The sequence below is a fragment of the Hyaena hyaena genome, unplaced genomic scaffold (assembly GCF_003009895.1).
Source record: "Hyaena hyaena isolate Hyena2069 unplaced genomic scaffold, ASM300989v1 scaffold_491, whole genome shotgun sequence".
NCBI lineage: Eukaryota > Metazoa > Chordata > Mammalia > Carnivora > Hyaenidae > Hyaena > Hyaena hyaena.
The window spans coordinates 573,444-593,457 of NW_024081114.1; the positions used below are offsets into that span (position 1 = coordinate 573,444).

Here is a 20,014-nt window from a genome sequence, read left to right on the forward strand (position 1 = left end):
AACAGATTTTCTGCCATAGAAGCAGTGCTTTGGAAAGAACATGAAACTGATGTCTAATTCCAGCTTGTCTCTGTGCTACTTTTATATTTTTAAGGAAACCACTTAAATTTTCTGATTCTTGGTTTTCAATAGAGAAAGGATAATAGTTTCTATACACTTTGTAAGATTCTGAAGAGGATAAAATTTGCTTTCAAATATTTATTATACCTTGCAGATTGTTAAATTTTATGCAAATGTGAATTATCTGATAATATCTTTGCTTGCTAATAAATTGATATCACTGATTTTTCCTCCTGTCTAGTGGCTATCCTTTGTGATTATGTTTCTGTAACATACTATATGTTTCTACTATATTCCTAGTAGGCTTGGTTCCTAGTAACACTTTCCGTAACCATTTGTTTAGTGCCTGTTAGATATGCCAGGTACTTTTGTGGGCATGTGAAAATGTGAAGGTAAACAAGATAATCTTTGCCTGCTAGTTAAAGATAAACAGTTCTAGTATCAGGTAGATAATTTGTTGAATTTTAGAGATGGAATTAGATTAGTGGAACAAATGCAGTAGTTCTCTTCATAAGGAAATGTATGATTGGGCACTACCACTGAAATTTCAGATATACTTTTATTTTGGTTTTGTAATTAAGTGTATTTTTTTTTCATATGTAACCAGCTTTGGGTAAGAATTGGTATCACTTGAGAAGGATTAATTTTTCCATGTATGTGCGACTCTTGGATGTTGATGTCACCCTAATTTTTCTTCACGTAATTTACTTAAAATAATTACTATTAGAACATCTTTGATTTAGAATTTGGTAGGAATTGATAAGATTGGTAAAGATTAGTAAGAACAATTTCAATTCTTTTGTACAAATCATAGACGAGAAAGCTAAAAAGAAGCTTGTAGATCATCTTTTCAGTGATTTTCAAATTCTTTTTTAGAGAAGCAGTAGAATTCTTTTGTTTTGCTGAGGTGCCTTAGGACCTGCTGAACAGGGTCATTGCCTGTGGGGTTTGGTTCAGTGGGTTTGCCTAGACCCCCTTCCCCTTTCAACCTGAGTAGTCCCAGTGTTATGTTTATTTTGGTGATAAATGTATGTTTTTATGAAATAGTTTTTATGTTTAAAAATGTAAGTTAGGTAACTAGTCCTGTTCCCTCATTAAATAAAATGTTTTCTTAAATATTTATTTTGAGAGAGAGAGAGACAGAGCACAAGCAGGGGAGGGGCAGAGAGAGAGGGAGACACAGAATCCCAAGCTGGTTCTGAGCTGTCAGCGTAGAGCCCAATGCGAGGCTCAAACTCAGGAACCTAGAGATCATGACCTGAGCTGAAGTCGGACTCTCAACCAACTGAGCCATCCAGGCACATTGTTCCCTCATTTTAGTGACAAAATTAAATTACAGAGTACCAGAGAGTTAAAGTTAAATGGAATCCTGATTTTCAAACTTAAGTTGTTAAGTGAAACCATACTGCCTCCGTGTGGCTTTAGTGATAATAGAAATCTTCTTAAGCCATTTTATTTTTTATTTAAAAAATTTATTACTATTATTTTTATCGTTTATTTTTGAGAGAGACAGAGTACTAGTGGTGGGGGGGGCAGAGAGACAGAGGGTGACACAGAATCCAAAGCAGGCTCCAGGCTCTGAGCTGGGAGCACAGAACCTAGCACGGGCCCGAACTCATGAACTGTGAGATCCTGACCTGAGCTGAAGTCAGATGCTTAACCGACTGAGCCACCCAGGTGCCTCTTAGGCCTTTTTAAATAGTGAACAATCAAGATTATGTATGACTGGATCTGACTTGAAGATCTCATACTTGAGTATGAGTATGTCATACTCGTTTTAAGACCTGACATGAAATTTAAGTGAAAATGATTTGATACTGGTACTTGTTTTATTTACAAAGGTTTTTTTTTTTTTTGAGTATGAAAAATGCTAATAATTGAAACTCAAGTAGATTTTTGTCATTTTTGAAGTTTAACTCTGCCCTTAAATTCTTAAAACATTAAAGACCGCTTTCCTTATGTATGTATGTATGTCAAGTTAGCTAACATACAGCGTAGTCTTGGCTTCAGGAGTAGATTCTTATGATACATCACTTACATACAACACCTAGTAGTCATCCCAACAAGTGTATGTATGTGTGTGTATATATATATATGTATATGTGTATATATATATATGTATGTATGTATATATATATATATGCATGCCACATCTTCTTTTTCCAATTATCAGTTAATGGAAATTTGGGCTCTTTCCATAATTTGGCTACTGTTGATAGTGGTGCTGTAAATATTGGGGTACATGTGCCCCTATACATCAGCACTCTTGTATCTTTTGGATAAATTCCCAGTAGTGCTATTCCTGAGTTACAGGATAATTCTATATTTAATTTTTTGATGAACCTCCACACTGCTTTCCAGAGCGGTACCATCAGTTTGCATTCCCACCAACAGTGCAAGAAGGTTTCTGTTTCTCAACATCCTTGCTGGCATCTGTTGTTTCCTGAGTTCCTCATTTTAGCCACTCTGACTGGTGTGAGGTGGTTTTTCAGTGTGTTTTTGATTTGTATTTTCCTGCTGATGAGCAATGTTGAGAGTCTTTCTATATATCTGTTTAGCATCTGGATGTCTTTTTTGGAAAAGTGTCTATTCAGGTCTTCTACCCATTTCTTCACTGGATTATTTGTTTTTTGGGTATTGAGTTTAGTAAGTTCTTTATAGATTTTGGATATTAACCCTTTATCAGATATGTCATTTGCAAATATCTTCTCCCATTCCATTGTTGCCTTTTAGTTTTGCTGATTGTTCCCCTTGCAGTGCAGTAGCTTTTTATTTTGATAAGGTCTGGTAGTTCATTTTTGCCTTTATTTACCTTGCCTTCGGAGATATGTCAAGTTAAGATGTTGCTGTGGCTGAGGTCAGAGAGGTTGCTGCATGTTTTCCCTTGTCGGATTTTGATGGTTTCCTGTCTCACATTTAGGTCTTTCATCCATTTTGAGTTTATTTTTGTGTATGGTAAAAGAAAGTGGTTCAGTTTCATTCTTCTGCATGCTGCTGTCCAGTTCTCCCAGCACCATTAGCTAGAGAGATTGTCTTTTTTCCATTGGATATTCTTTACTGCTTTGTCCAAGATGAGTTGACCATACATTTGTGGATCCATTTCTATTCTATTGGTCTATGTGTCTGTTTTTGTGCCAATACCAAACTGTTTTGATGATTACAGATTTGTAGTACAGGCTAAAGTCCAGGATTGTAATGCCTCAAGGTTTGGTTTTCTTTTTCAACATTACTTTGGCTATTCAGGGTCTTTTGTGGTTCCATACAAATTTTAGGATTGTCTATTCTAGTTCTGTGAAGAATGCTGGTGCTGTTTTGATTGAGATTGCATTTAATGTGTAGATTGCTTTGGGTAGTAGCAGCATTTTAACAATATTTGTTCTTCCTATCCAGGAGCATAGAATATTTTTTCCTTTTTTTTTTTTTATCTTCTTCAATTTCTTTCATTAAGCTTTCTGTAGTTTTCAGTGTATAGATTTTTCACCTCTCTGGTTAGATTTATTCCTAGGTATTTTATGGTTTTGGGTGCAGTTGTAACGGGATTGATTCTTTGATTTCTCTTTCTGTTGCTTCATTGTTGTTGTATGTATAGGAATGCAACCGATTTCTATGCATTGATTTTATATCCCGCCACTTTGTTGAATTCATAAATCAGTTCTAGCAGTTTTTTTGGTGGAATCTTTTGGGTTTCCATATATAGTATCATGTCATCTGCAAAGAGTGAAAGTTTGACCTCTTCCTGGCCAATTTTTATGCCTTTTATTTGTTTCTGTTGTCTGATTGCTGAGGCTAAGACTTCCAATACTGTATTGAATAACAGTGGTGAGAGTGGATATCCCTGTCTTGTTCCTGACCATACGGGAAAAGCTCTCAATTTTTCCCCATTGAGGATGATATTAGTGGTGAGTCTTTCATATATGGCTTTTACTGATGTGAAGGTATGTTCCTTCTATCCTTTCTTTTGTAAAAAAATTTTTAACATTAATTTATTTTTGAGAGAGATATTATGAGAGCAGGGGAGGGGCAGAGAGAGAGGAAAACACAGAATCTGAAGCAGGCTCCAAGGCATGGGGCTCAAACTCACAGACCATGAGATCATGACCTGAGTTGAAGTCAGATGCTTAACCAACTGAACCACCAGGTTCCCCATAACCTGACTTTCTTGAGGGTTTTTATTAAGAAAGGATGGTGTATTTTGTCAAATGCTTTTCCTGCATCTGTTGACAGGATCATATGTTTCTTATCCTTTCTTCTATTAATGTGATATTTCACATTGATTGATTTGTGAATATTGAACCAGCCCTGCAGCCCAGTAATGAATCCCACTTGATTATGGTGAATAATTCTGTTGACTTCTATTTGCTAGTCTCTTGTTAAGAATTTTTGCATCCATGTTCATCAGGGATAGTGGCCTGTAATTCTCCTTTTTTAGCGGGGTCTTTGTCTGGTTTGGGAATCAAGGTAATACTGGCTTCATAGAATGGGTCTGGAAGCCTTTCTTCCATTTCTATTTCTTGGAGCAGCTTGAAAAGAATAGGTATTAACTCTGCTTTAAATGTCTGGTAGAATTCCCCCGGGAAGCCATCTGGCCCAGGATTCTTACTTGTTGGGACATTTTTGATAACTGATTGAATTTCTTTGCTGGTTATAGGTCTATTCTGATTTTCTCTTTCTTCCCTTTTGAGTTTTTGTAGTGTGGATTTCTTCCAGATTGTCCAGTTTGTTGGCTTATAATTTTCATAATTTTCTCTAATAGTTGTATTTCTGTGGTATTGGTTGTCATCTCTCCTCTTTCATTTGTGATTTTATCTATTTGGGTCCTCTTTTCTTTTTGAGGAGACTTTTTTCTTCTAAAAAAGCTGCTCTTAGATTGATCTTTCCTACTGTTTGTTTTTGTGTTTTTTTTTTCCTGCTGCTGCTGGCTTTGGGCTTTCTTTGCTTTTTTTCTAGTTTGCTTAGGTGTGTGGTTAGGTTCTGTTTTTGAGACCTTTCTTGCTTCTTGAGATAGTCCTGGATTGCTATTTATTTTCCTGTTGGACCTCTTTTGCTGCATCTTGAACTATCATGTTTTCATTCTCAGTATGCTTCTGTATATTTTTTAATTTCTCCTTTAATTTCATGGTTGACCCATTCATTATTTAGTAGGGTTTCTTGAAATTATTTATTTTGAGAGGGAGAGGGAGCTGAGGAGGGGCAGAGAGAGAGAATCCCAAGCAGGCTATGCACTGCCAATGAGAAGCTTGTTGTGGGGCTTGAACCTATGAACCATAAACTCATGACCTGAGCTAAAGTCAGATACTTAACTGACTGAGCCACCTGGGCGTCCCTAGTAGGATTTTTTTTAACCTCCATGTATTTGAGGATTTTCCAGTTTTTTTCTTGTGGTTGATTTCAAGTTTCATTGCGTTGTGATCTGAAAATATGCATGGTGTGATTTCAATCCATTTATATTTGTTGAGGGCTGTTTTGTGACCCAGTGTGTGATCTGTTTTGGAGAATGTTCCCTGTGCACTCGAAGAATGTGTATTCTGCTGCTTTTGGATGAAAAGCTCTGAATATATCTGTTAAGTCCATCTGGTCCAGTGTGTCATTCAGAGTTGTTGTTTCCTTACTGATTTTCTGCCTTGATGATCCGTCCATTGCTATAGGTGGGGTATTAAAGTCCCCTACAATCACAGTATTATTTACACATTTATTTTTGTATTAATTGATTTGTATATTTGGGAGTTCTCACATTGGGGGCATAACCATTTACAATTATTAGCTTTTTTTGATGGATAAACCTGTTAATTACTTTATAATGCCCTCTTCATCTCTTGTTACAGTCTTTGTTTTAAAATCTAGTTTGTCTGATATAAATATGGCTACTCCAGCTTTCTTTTGACATCCAGTGGCATAATAGATGGTTCTTCATCCCCTCACTTTCAATCTGCAGGTGTCCTCAGGTCTAAAATGAGTCTCTTATAGGCAGCACATAGATGGATTTTTTAAAATCCCTTCTGATACCCTATGTCTTTTGATGGGGGCATTTAGTCCATTTACATTCAGAGTGGTTATTGAAAGATAGGGATTTAGTGTCATTGTGTTATCTGTGTAGGTTTCATACTTCTGGTGTTGTCTCTGGTCCTTTGTAGTCTTTGCTGCTTTCCATTCACAGAGTCCCCCTTAGGATCTCCTGCAGGGCTGATTTAGTTAAAGACCTTTTTCCTAGAGAATAGGATCTACTTCATTCATGGGCTGACATGCAATATAAGATAAATAAAGTGATTAAGGGTGGAACGTTATCCCTATCTTTGAGTTTCTACCTTAATTCACATTAAATAAGTTTGATAAATGTGCAATTTTTCTGTAAAGTTAAAGTTTATAGAACTTTTTTGTTTGTCCTTTGGCATTAGAAAGTTCACTTAGTGCCTAACAATGAAGTTAAAACCAAAGTGATTTAGTATGATTTCTAAGAACATCTAATGAACAGTTGCATTGTATATAAAACAGATAGAAGACCTGATATTTTTGCAATCAGTGTGGATTGTTTGGCCTTGACATTTTGGCAAGATGAATTCTTTAGGATTCTTTATTAAATTTAGAATTCTCTAGACCAAACATAGGCTAATAGCAAATTATACTCTTTCTATTAATATATACATAAGGAAATAGTAATTTTTTAAGTTAGAGATATAATTTATGCTTAACATAATATTAGTTTCAAGTGTAGAACATAATCATTCAGTATTGGAGAACATAATCATTCAATATTGGTATATATTGTGAAATGATCACTATGGTAAATCTAATTGATTACAAGGCAATAGCAATTTTAAAAATTTTAATTAATGACTACTGAACAGAATGACTTGTAGAATATGTTTAGATCCAATTGTTAGGGTACTGAAAACTTAGTTCAGTATAATTTACCCTTTTTCTCAACTTATGATCATTGTTTTGATTTCTAAAAAAATTAATAAAGTGATTATTAAGTTAATTTGGTGCTTCATCTCACTATATCTTTTTAAAATTATTTGCAGGAGAGGGCTGCTCACTATTTATATGGCCAATTTGGTAAGTAATTCCTTTCTTTTTGTTGTTGTTTCTTTGAATGTTTTTTATTGTGCAATTTCTCTTTTTAAAATCAAGTTCCATTTTAAAAAAAGAAAGGAAAGCTACTTAAATTTCAGAATATTTTCTGTCTTTGGTTTAAAGGATAGTCTTAAAAATGTTTAAAAGTACCTTGATGCCACCTAGTGTATTCCTGTCATACATGACTTAGTTCATTTTTTTCAGGGGGAAGGTGACTCACTGCCCTGTGCCCTTCGTGGATGTTTTTTCTTTAAGCTTAGGTCTTTATCTTTGATAGGATATATATTTCTCTGTATCTCTTTCTCTATATCTTTAATTTAATTTCATGCTCTGCTTCTGTTGCCATTTCTTATTGGAAAATGATTTAAAGATGAGCTTTTGTGATGCCATTATTCTTGGACATCAGGACAGCATTGGTTCTATCTCTAAACATGGAGTATATTTAATAACATAATTAGCTAAGCTTCTTAATCTGTAAGTCTACAGGAATGAAATTAATGTTGCCTAGTCTGTTATTCTTCATAGTAAATATATAATCAAGGTTATATAACTTTCATTGCCAAGTTTATGATTTAAGAATGTATTTATATTGAAATCTTCTAAAGTTGTTTAATAGAATTGATAGGCAACATTGACAAATTCAACTAAAAAGTTATTTATTTATCTGAAGATAGGTTGTTGAATTCTCTAATGAGGGAATATAATTCAGAGTTATATTTAGCAATTCTTTTCAGTTATAAATGTTTAAAATTATAAATTGGTAATATTTGATTTTTGCTCTGTATTTAGCATATGTCAGTTACTATGCTGTATGTTGGTAGACAAGATGGAGATAGTCTTTACGCTTAATGGAGTTTGCTGTCTAGTGAAGAAGTCACAGTAGAAATAATAATGTTTGAAAAGACTGGGATATAAATTATAGTATGCTGTGAGAACCATAGTAGTAGCCCCAATTATTCTAGGTTCTGCTCTTCTTTCTTATTTTTCAAAAAACTTAAAAATATTTCTCCTGCATACTAGAGTGGATTTGAGTTTTAATGTATTTTTTCTGTAACCGTGCACATACTTTTCTATACTACCACATGGTGTTTATATTTTAATACCCAAATACTATCTGTATTTAATTTTTTAATGTTTATTTTTGAGAGAGAGAGAGAATGCAAACAGGGGTTGGGTAGAGAAAGAGAGGGAGACACAGAATCCAAAGCAGGCTGCAGGCTCCAGGCTCCAGTCTCTGAGCTGTCAGCATAGAGCACATTGTGGGGCTGGAACTTGCGGACTGTGCATGACCTGAGCCGAAGTTGGATGCTTAAGTGACTGACACACCCAGGCACCCCAGATACTACCTGTATTTATATACTTGTCTTTAAATTCTAAGTAAAATTTCACAAACATTTTTTGGTGTTTGTGTGTATTGCCTCATTTAGATTGTTCATTCCTGGAGAGACGTTCTTTGACTTCGATATAATCAGTGTTGGAGAGTGCTCTTTAAATATTGTACTTTTTATAGAATAAGGCTTTTATTTGAATGAATCTTACATAGATTCATATGCAGCTATAAGAAATAATAGATCTCACATTCATTCTACTCAGTTTCCCCAGTACATTTTCCAAAACTATAGTAGTATCAAAATTATAATATATATTAATATTTAGAGAAAATTTCCTTCTCGACAACGATCAGAATAAGGATCAAAATTTTGATCCTTTAGTAAAGACTTTTTTATCATTAACCACAAAATTTTAGTGAGATCAAAGCCTTTTTTCATATTCCAAGTGTTGACTATGTTTAAAGGAAAGTAAATTTGTACATAACATATTCTTGATACTAATGATAATCTAATAAATTTAATTATTTTCTTTATCTAAATAGAACCTTTTGTTTATACAGTTACTCTACAACTATTTGTGTAGTAAGAGAGTGGTTGGCGCAGAATAGGTAAAGATTTAAGTATTTTCAGAGAGACTGAGTTTATCCTTAAGAAATAACTTTGTTCCTTACTAGACTGAGTTAAAATTGTCGGCTTATAATATCAAGAGCAATATTTCCAAATGTTAGGAAGTTTTATTTTAAAATTATTTACTATTTTTAGGTATGTATTTCTGATTTGGAAAGTATGGAAAAGCATAAAAAAGAAAAGAAAAAGTCATCTGTAATTTTACCATGTAGTAATTGCTATCGATTTTTTAAAAATGTTTTTTTAATTTATTTTTGAGAGAGAGAGAAGTAGTGTGAGCAGGGGAGAGTCAGAGAGAGAGGGAGACACAGAATCCGAAGCAAGCTCCAGGCTCTGAGCTAGCTGTCAGCACAGAGCCTGACGTGGGTCTCAAACACCTGAACTGTGAAGGAAGAACCTGAGCCGAAGTCAGACACTTAACTGACTGAGCCACCCAGGCGCCTCAAATTGCTATCAATTTAATGTTTATTTTTTATTCCCTTCCTTCTGTTCCAGTGTACATACATAAATACACATAGATGCATAGATTTCCAGTACATTTGAAAATGTGGATGGTGTTATGGTTGTTACAGTGACTGGGGGATGTTGCAGGCATTTAATGAAGAGGCCAGGGACGCTAAGCATCCTGCAGTAAAGGGACAGTTCTGCATTATGAGGAACATCCCATCTCAAATGTCAGCTGCACTCCTGGGTGGGTACATATTATATATTCTTTTTAAACAGTCAGGGACATATTGTTTTATGACATCTTTTGTTTCTGTGCTAAATAGTTTTTATTGCTCATGATATTAAGTAATCTTTTTTTGGAAGGATTATTCCTATCTTTTCCTTTCTTGTTATATCTTCATTACAGTGGGTTGGTTTTATACATAAACATCTATACACAGCCCCCCTCACAATGTTGTCAGACAATGAAATAATAACTATTTGGTTAATAATAATATCATCTTGTTAATTTTGGCTGTGATAGTTACCCATTCCTTAGTTATTTTGATCAGAAAAATTCAAAGGCATTGCCATGCCTTTGAGTACAAGATAGAGGAATATGCAGATTTGGCTTCATATTGTCTTTATCATCTTATCTTTATTTTTATTAGTAAACATTTATTGCATGCACAGCACTTTGCTAGGTATTGGGACACAAATATAACCTATCATTCTGTCCTTGAAACTGACTTAGTTGAAGATTCAAGATATGCCTAGATCAAAACCTAAGTGATTGATAGTCCAAGATAGTGCATTCATGTCAAATATGTGATAAGATAATACAGTCCTTAGAACTTTGGAAAAGGAAGTTAGCTCTGGGCTGGGGCAATCAGAAAGTTTTATGAATTACATGGAACTTGAACCTTGAGGAAAGGAGGGGACTTGGACGCAGCTCCTTCTTAGAAACATCTCATTGGTGACTACAGGACAAAATTCTTGCCTTTCCAAGGATTGCCAAGTTGGGGTCAAGGTTTATGAAAGAAGAAAAAGATAAGAAATATTGAACATCTACTGTGTTAGACACTGTGAGTGAAACTGTAGTCCTTAAACAAAGGTGGGGCACCTGGGTGGCTTAGTCGTTTAAGGGTCCAACTCTTGATTTTGGCTCAAGTCATGATCTCATGGTTCATGAGATTGAGCCCCACGTCTAGCTCTATACTGATAGCACAGAGCCTGCTTGGGTTTCTCTCTCTCTCTCTCTCTCTCTCTCCCTCTCCCTTTCTCTCTCTCTTTCCCCCTCCCTTTCTCTCTCTCTCAAAATAAATAAACAGTAAAAAAATAAACAAGGTTATATAGTTCCTGCTTCTGGGGGACCTTCTCCTTTACTGGGAAAAAAATACATAAACCAATGGAAATAAACCTCATCTCTGTTTTTTAGTATTGACAGTTGTCTCAGAACAGAAAACAGTATAGTGTTTGTACTATGCAATTGTGAGGATACAGTTTGCTAGTTGTGTTTGTGTTAGTGTTGTAGGAAACAGGTAAAGAGCTATATACTCTAAATAAAGGACCTCTCTATTAGTGATTTTGTTATTATGAAAAGATCTTTTCTGGTCTCTCTTATAGTTACTCTTATTACCCATGATATCTGTAATAAGCCGTGGTAGGTCTCTGTTATTAGATCAATAGTTTACATCAATAATTATTAACTAGCCGTTTTAATAATTACAAGGCAATTGAATTCATATCTACCTGAAAATGTTTTTTGTTATGTATTTGATAGCTTATCTTGGAAGGAAAAGGGTACAAGTTTTAAAATAGTATAGTTATTTTAGATTTTTAGAATTCTGAGGATTAGTTGTTGAAGGACAAAATATATGAAAGGTGTAGGCAGGTATGAAATAAAGAATTTAATGTTTTTTCTTGCCTCTGCCCAAGATACGGCTATAAAATGATGGAAATGTTTTGTTGGGGCTAATATGCTGGAACCAGTTACCCACATGAACACCAGCTGCTAGGATTCAACTTTGCCATAGTATAATTTAAAAGGGTACACATAAAAGTTTGCATTGATATGATTTCCCTTTATTATGCTGGTTCCCTTTATTATGTCATTATATGACAATGACAGGATCCCAGGCTTTCAAAATTCATTGTATACTGGGGACAGTTATTTAAAATGCGGTGTTAAGTGAAGTTCATTTATTTATAGTTTAATTATAATTTATGACATTTAAAAATCTCTCCGGGTGCCAGGGTGGCTCAGTCGGTTAAGCATCTGACTTTGGCTCAGGTCATAATCTCATGGTTTGTGAGTTCAAGCCCCATGTCGGGCTCTGTGCTGACAGCTCAGAGCCTGGAGACTGCTTCGGATTCTGTGTCTCCCTATCTCTCTGCCCCTCCCACGCTCATGCTCTGTCTCTCTCTGTCTCTCAAAAATGAATAAACATTGAAAAACATTTAAAAATATCTTTGTGTATAGGTCAAAACTTTTCTCTGCAATTTCATTTATGCCACCATGCATTCAACATGGGGTCCATTTTAAAACTGAAAATACATATCTAAGAGGCCTGTTTAATTTTAAACACACACAGTATCTTTGATTAAAACATCTGTCTTTGATTTTTCAAACATAAGGTTTGAAAATGTTGATTCATATGTTTTCTTGTAAGGCCACTTCAGTGTAATTAGATTCAGCAGGTATTTATTATATGTCAGTACTGTGCTAGGCACGTGAGGATGCGAAAGAAATACAAAATGAATTGTAAATTAATTGGAGAAATTTGACAGATGAACTAGAAAGAAATAAACTGAAAGTATTAAATTTGTAAGAACAATTCTAAACACCTTTTTTCCAGTTGCTCCCCTAGGCCTTCCCTCTGCAGCCTGTGACACATCCATCTAGCTGCCCAGGCCAGAAACTTAGGAGTCTTAAGTCTTTTCTTCTCTTTGTAATCTTAGTTCAATCCATTAGGAAATCTTACTCTACTTTAAAATTATTGTAGGTGTTACAGTGACTTGCCACCTCCATGGTTATAACCATAGTTTGAGCCTTAAATCTCTTGCCTGAGCTACCTTAATAACCTAATAACTGGTTTACATCTTCCCACTCTTGTCTTTCTGAATATAGTCTGCCTTCCACATAAGTAGTCAGAGTTGTTGGAAATACAGATTACAGCATGTCAATCTTCTGCTTAAAACTCAGAAAAACCTTCCCTTCCCACTGTATACCAGATGAAATCTAAATGCCTTACTGTGGCTTGCAAGGGTCTGATTTCATCTACTTTTTCTTCTCATTCTTTGCACTGGCTTTCTTTCTGTCTGTTGAACACTTGAACACTTTCTGTCTGTTGAATACTTTTACAGCCTTAGCATTTGCTTTTCTGTGTGCTTGGAAATCTGTTTCCCCAAATTTCTTGGCTAGCATCTTCTAAGTATACTTGACCCATTGTCACCTTCTGAGAGGGCTTTTTCTTATTATAATGGTTAAACAACTTCCCCTCACCTCTCTACTCTGTAACTGGTAATCCTGTCTTTTTTTCATGGCATTTATAAGTACTGAATTTTTTATTCATTTGTTGCCTTTCTTCCCTCACTGTGCATAAGCTGCTTAAGGACAAGAGAGTCTTGCTTGCTCCCTGACATATCTCTAGTACCTAAAAATACTGCTTAGTATATAGTATATGCTCAATAAATAATTATTGAATGAATGTAGACTAGGAGCAAATACTACTTAAAATGGCAAAAATGAGAGAGAATGATCTCTGTTCTTATTTCCCCCCTTCCAATAGCCCTCAGTCCCAAGACCTTTAAGCCAACTAAATGACCTTGTTTTCCCAGAGGAAATAAACAGAGGAGTAAGTGGATCTGCCCTCAGCTGAGTTCCTGAACTCGTAGATCCTTTTTTGGAAGCCTTCTTAGAAGTACCAGAATTAGGGATGACACCGCTCTTTAGGTTCTTACTCTGACTCAGTTAATTGAGGAATGTATTTCTGGTACCCAATATAACAATAGGCAATGTTGAACTCTTATCTTCATTGTAGAAGGCGAGATAATAGGTTTCTTACGGTTGCCAAGGCTTTCTTGGTCAAAAAGGCAGAAGAGAGGGGGATTTTCCCAGAGACTACAGCCAAGCTTGTGAGCATGGAAAAGAGAATTATTGGGACACTTGGGTGGCTCAGTCGGTTAAGCATTTTTGGCTCAGGTCATGTTCTCATGGTTCATGTCTGAGCCCCACATTGGGCTGTCTCCCTGTCAGCACAGAGCCCGCTTCAGATCCTCTGTCCCCTTTTTCTCTGCCCCTCCCCTCCTCACTCTCTCTCTCTGTGTCTCTCTCAAAAATAAATAAACTTAAAATTTTTTTTAAAAAGGGGGAATTGTTAGAGACTCTCTCTTATTTTCTTTTATTTGATAGTGTAAGTCATTTAAAAAAATTTTATTTATTTCTGAGAGAGAGAGAAAGAGAGAGAGAGACAGAGAGAGAGAGACAGAGAGACAGAGAGAGAGAGAGACAGTGTGAGCAGTGGAGGGAGATACAGAATCCGAAACAGGCTCCAGGCTCTGAGCTAGCTGTCAGCACAGAGCCCGATGCAGGGCTCAAACCCACGAACCGTGAGATCATGACCTGAGCTGAAGTTGGACGCTTAACCAACTGAGCCACCCAGGCGCCCCTTTTATTGGTTAGTTTAAAACTATATTTTTAAGATATTCCCATACTGTTAAAAGTACTTACTTTGAACTTGACAGCATATTTTCAAGACGTGTGTGTTGTTCTGTGTACTTCCAACACATTACTTCTAACTACTGCATAAAGTGCCAGAATATATATCCCCTGTGTATGTTCTATAATAGTTCTTTAAAGATAGAAATCATATATCATAAAATTTACCCCTTTAAAGTTTACAATCCAGTAGTTTTTAGTATATTCACAGAATTGTGCATCTGTCACCACTATCTAATTTTAGACAGTTTCATCTACTACGTTTTATTTGTTCATTCTTCCAGCAATGGATATCCCACTTGCTTCCAATTCCTCAGCATCACCATGTGATGATGAACATCTTTGTACATGACTGTTTTGTGAATTTTTCTGGGTGTGCATGGATAAAATTTAAGGAAATGAATTTTTAGATCATGTACTTTCTGGTGAAAGGACAGAATGGTTTGGAATGTGAGTAATACTATTCTAGAGTTCATTTGGAGGTAGAATTATTGTTAATTTAAGAGAGAATTTTGACTTGTGCTTCTTTGTCTCATCTTTCTATTTGAATAATTGGATTACTCATCTTAGAGATTTTAGGATTGAAGGTTGAACTTTGAAACGATTAGGGACTCTGCTATAAATGGTTTGGAGTAGTACTGCTACTAATAACTTTGGTCAGTTAGACCAAAGGGAAAAAGACTGTAATTTCTCTTTGGTTATAGCTTGTCTTTAAAACTAGTCTTTATCATATGTCTTTGTTTTCTATTTGCTTGGTAAAAATAATGTAAAATACATATTAGAAAATTGAAAGAAATTTAAAGGAAAATCAGTAAAAATAAGTAAATAAATCCAAAAGAAGCAGATGTGAAGAAATGGTTTTATAAAGAAATATAAATAAAAGAGACAAAGGAAAGTAATATATAAGAAAGGAAAATGTAAAACACAAAACAACCTATGTAATAAGCATTTGGCTTTCATTGACCCTGAAGGGGGGTGTAGGTCTTCTTTACTTCTGGGTGGGCGTGGTCTCTGCTGACACCCCTAGTGGAGGTAGGGGCACAGACGCCTAGTTGCCAGCTAGTGGGGATGAAAGCGTCAGCTCTGTGCTTGTTATTCTCTGACTCTTCCTCATTGGAGGTATTATGGTGCCTTGTTGTAGCTTTGTGAGGGTAGTCATTTGGTCATTGCTGGTGGAGATTGGGCCACAGGTTTGTGTGTGTGTGTGTGTGTGTGTGTGTGTGTGTGTGTGTGTGTGGTGTTTGGCTTGAGTAGAGTGGTTATTGTCTAAAAGTTTGTGTTTTGATAGGGTGCCCTTTTCTTGGTGCTTTACCAAGACAGAGCAGGTTTTTGTCTGTGCTTATTAGCATTTACAGCTTGCCAGTCTTCTTCAGCTCTCTAACAGTGGGATAAATAAGGCAAAAAGAAAATGTAGGTACTCACCATCATGTCATTCTTTGGGTTGTAAGATGTCTAGATGGTCTGCTCTCTTCAATTTTCAGTCTTTAATGTTTGCTTTATATCTAATGTCCAGGGTTTTTAGTTGTAATTAATGGGAGGAATAAGGAAAATGTGTATACCTGATATTCCCAGAAGTAGAAGTCCTTTATATGTAAATGTGGTAGTCAGATATAAGCACTTAAGAAACCAAGATCAGGATCTGGCAGAAACAATTAACAACAAAACAGACCTGCAGAGACTGTGTGTATTAGGATTATCTGAAAATGTCTTAAAAGTAGTGTGTTTACTATGTTTAAAATAAAAGAGGACTTCTGATGCAAGCTAAGTTGGAGTAACAGGAAACAGATTTACCCCTCTGACTGAAACAACAAAAAACAGACAAAATAAAAGAAATAACAGTTTTTAAAACATTGTACAATAACAGTGAAGAACGTGATTCCTGAAAGATTGGAAACTAGTGGGATGAGTTGTGTGGTTGCTTTGACTTACTATGTGGAAAGCATTTTTAGACCGTGGAGAAGGGATGTAAAAGTGAGGCAGAGCCTATTTCTGTCTCAGAGTTGACAAGACATAGCTGGGAGTCCAAGGACATAGCTGGGAGTCCAAGGGAGACAAGGTAGCTAGAGTTTGCAGGTAGCAGGTAGCAGAGGGGAGAAGTAGCTCCAGAAATGTGCAGAGGATCCTGATGAATAGGTAGGTGGGTTCTGATTGGTGCATGCAAGTGAGGAATCTACTGAGATTGGAAAAGAAACCAGCAAAAAACCTATTAGAGGCAAAAAAAAAAAAAAAATCCTCTGATGTCATGCAGGGCTAGGAATAGTTAATGTTCCCCCCATTGAGAGTTGAAAATTTCATAATTTTCAAGGTATTGGGAAGAGTTAGAAGTCATTAGAAGCATTAAAAAATTTTTACCTCAGAGTGGGACAAAATTAGCCCTAGACTAAATACTGCTCTGTCCCCAACTAAAACACCAGCAACAACAATAGCAATAACCAGCAAGACATGAAAGGGTCTATTTCCAAATAACTGCATCTGCTAATAAATCTAAAGAAAATTATGGGAAAACAAAAATATACAACATTCAACAAGGTAAAAATCACAATGTCCGGCATACAATGAAAAATTATCAGGCATGAAAAGAATTAGGAAAATAGCTACTAATGATAAAAATAAATCATTTGAAACCAACTAAGAAGTGATACCTATGATAGAATTAGTAGACAAGGACCTCAAAACAGTAGTTATTGTTGTATTCCACGTACTCAAGAAGTTAAGGGATATACTGAACATGTTAAGCAGAGATATGGAAGATATATATTAAAAAGACCCAAATTAAACTTCTAGAGATGAAAGCTATAACATCTGAGATGAAAAATACACAGAGTAGGATTAATGGCATATTAAACATCAAGGCATAGGAGTCGAAACTATCCAAAATGAAACACCAAGAGAAAATAAAAAATATGAACAGAATATTAGTGATCTAATAGGACAACTTGAATTTGTCCAATATGCATACATTTGGAGTCTCAGAAAGAGAGAGGGAGGGAGAATCAGTAAAGGCATTTGGAGAAACTTGGTGAAAACTTATCCATCATATCCAAAAAGCTTCATGAACCTTAAGCACTCTGGGAATATGAAGGAAATGAATCATATCATGGTCGATTAACCCAATGATAAAGAAAAAACAAATCTTGAAAGCATCCAGAGAGGAGAGAACATTTTATACAGAGGAATCATGACAGATCATGACAGCAAATCTTTCATTGGGAATAACACAGAGCAGAAGACAGTTAAGCAGTATCTTTAAAGAACTGAATTCAAGGAACTGTCAACCTAGAGTTGTATACCTAGAAAAATATTTTTAAAAGACAAAATAAAAACTTTTTCAGATATACAAAGGTGAAGGAATTCATTGCCAGCAGACCTGTAGTAAAGGAAATGTCAAACTTTGTCAAGAACTATTCAGGAAAACGATAGCAGTTAGAAATCTGAGTCCACACAAAGAAATGAAGATCACTGGAAATGGTTAGCTGCATAGTTAAATAATATCCCTTTAAAAGTATAATTATAAAAATAATAGCAGTGTAGTTTATGAAGATTATATTATCTGTAAAGTAAAATATAGCAACAATAGTAAAAAGGTCAAGAGGGAAGAATGGGAGTATGATGCAAAATTTTTATGCCATACGGGACATTGTATAATAGATAGACTGATAATTTTAAGGTGCATATTATAAATCTTAAATTAGCCCACCTAAATGTAACCTAAAAGTAAAAGGACACATCCATTAAAAGTAAACTAAAATGGGTTTAAAAAGAGACCACTTTAAAAATAAAGGAATAGATATATTTAAAGTAAACTGAAACAGGTTAAAAAACTAAAGTAGAAAGTGAGAAAAAAGATATATCCTGCTCACTTTAAGCAGACATAAGCTAGAATGGCTATATTAACATTAGACATAGTAGAGTTCTGAGCAAAGCATATTACCAGAGAAACAGAAAGTTATTTCATAACAGTAAAGAGTTAAGTGAATTAAAAGTATATAATAGTCCCAAATAAGAGTGCTAATAAGAAAGCTTCAAAATAAGTAAAGCAAAAACTGACAGAACTGCAATGACAAAAACACACATTCACAATTATACTTGGGATTACAACATTCTTCTCTCAATAACTGATAGATAATGATAAAAGAAAATCATTAAGGATATAGAAGCCTTAAATAACACTATCAACTACCTTGGTATGGTTGACATTTATAGAATTTTCTACCCAGTAACAGAATGCATATCGTTTTCTTTCTCTCCCTCCTTCCCTCCCTCTTTTCTTTTCTTTTCCTCTCTTTTTAATTTAAATCAAGTTAGTTAACATAGTGTTAATAATGATTTCAGGAGTAGAATTTAGTGATTCATCACTTACGTACAACAACCAGTGCTCATCTCCAAAAGTGCCCTCCTTTATGCCCATTGCCCATTTAGCTCATTCCCCCACCCAACACTCTGCCAGCAAACCTCAGTTTATTCTCTGTCTTTTATGGTTTGCCACCTTCTCTGTTTTTATCTTATTTTTGCTTCCTTTCCCCTACATTCATCTATTTTGTTTCTTAAATACCACATATGACTGAAGTCATGATATTTGTCATTCTCTGACTTATTTCACTTAGCGTTAATACACTCTGGTTGAATCCACGTTGTTGCCAATGGCAAGATTTCATTCTTTGTGATCTCTGAGTAATATTCTATTGTACATACATACCGCATCTTCTTTAACCATTCATCAGTTGATGGATATTTGGGCTCTTTCCATACTTTGGGTGTTGTTAATAGTGCTGCTATAAATATAAACATTGGAGTGCATGTGCCCCTTCGGAGCACCACTGCTGTATACTTTTGATAAATACCTAGTAGTGCAGTTGGTGGGTCATAGGGTAGTTCTATTTTAACTTTTTGAGGAACCTCCATACTGTTTTCCAGAGTGGCTGCACCAGTGTGAGTTCTTGCCAAAAGTGCAAAAGGGGTTCCTCTTTCTCTGCATATTCGTTAACATCAGTTGTTGCCTGTGCTGTTACTTTTAGCCATTCTGATAGGTGTGAGGTGGTATCTCATTGTGATTTTGATTTGTATTTCCCAGATGATGAGTGATGTTGAGCATCTTTTCATGTGTCTGTTAGCCATGTGGATATCTTCTTTGGAAAAATGTCTATTCATGTCTTTTGCCCATTTTTTCACTGCATTATTGTGTTTCAGGTGTTGAGTTTGATAAGTTCTTTATAGATTGTGGATACTAACCCTTTATCTGGTATGTCATTTGCAAGTATCTTCTCTCATAGAATGAACATTATTTTCAAGTGCCATTAAGATTGACCATATTTTGGACTATAAGACAAGTTTCAAAGGATTCAAGTCCTACAATTTGTTGTTTGGCCAAATTGTCATTAGCCAAATTAAACTTGAAGTGATTAAAAGATACTGGAAAAATCCCCGAATATTTGGAAATAAACATACTTCAGAAGATACCATGAGAGACACTAGAAAGTATTTTTTTTTTAATATTTTTATTTATTTCTAGGAGTGAGAGAGAGACAGCGTGAGCAGGGGAGGGTCAGAGAGAGAGGGAGATACAGACTCTGAAATAGGCTCCAGGCTCTGGGCTGGCAGTCAGCACAGAGCCCGACGAGGGGCTCAAACCTATGAACCGCGAGATCATGACCTAAGCGAAAGTAGGACGCCCGACCGACTAAGCCACTCAGGCGCCCCGAAAGTATTTTGATCTGAATGAAAAAGCAAACACAACATATCAGAATTTGTGGTATATACTTACTGCCTATTTACAGGGTAG

At 35.5% G+C, this 20,014-nt stretch overlaps 1 protein-coding gene across 1 annotated transcript in view; it reads left to right on the top strand.

Moving 5' to 3' along the window:
• The window catches only part of TMEM135 (transmembrane protein 135), a 239,311-nt gene that overhangs the window by 40,179 nt on the left and 179,118 nt on the right, over positions 1-20,014 (top strand). Inside the window, exon 4 of the mRNA XM_039254345.1 lies at positions 7,080-7,113. Coding sequence (XP_039110276.1) covers positions 7,080-7,113 — 34 coding nt within the window. The remainder of the gene's footprint in view (positions 1-7,079; positions 7,114-20,014) is intronic.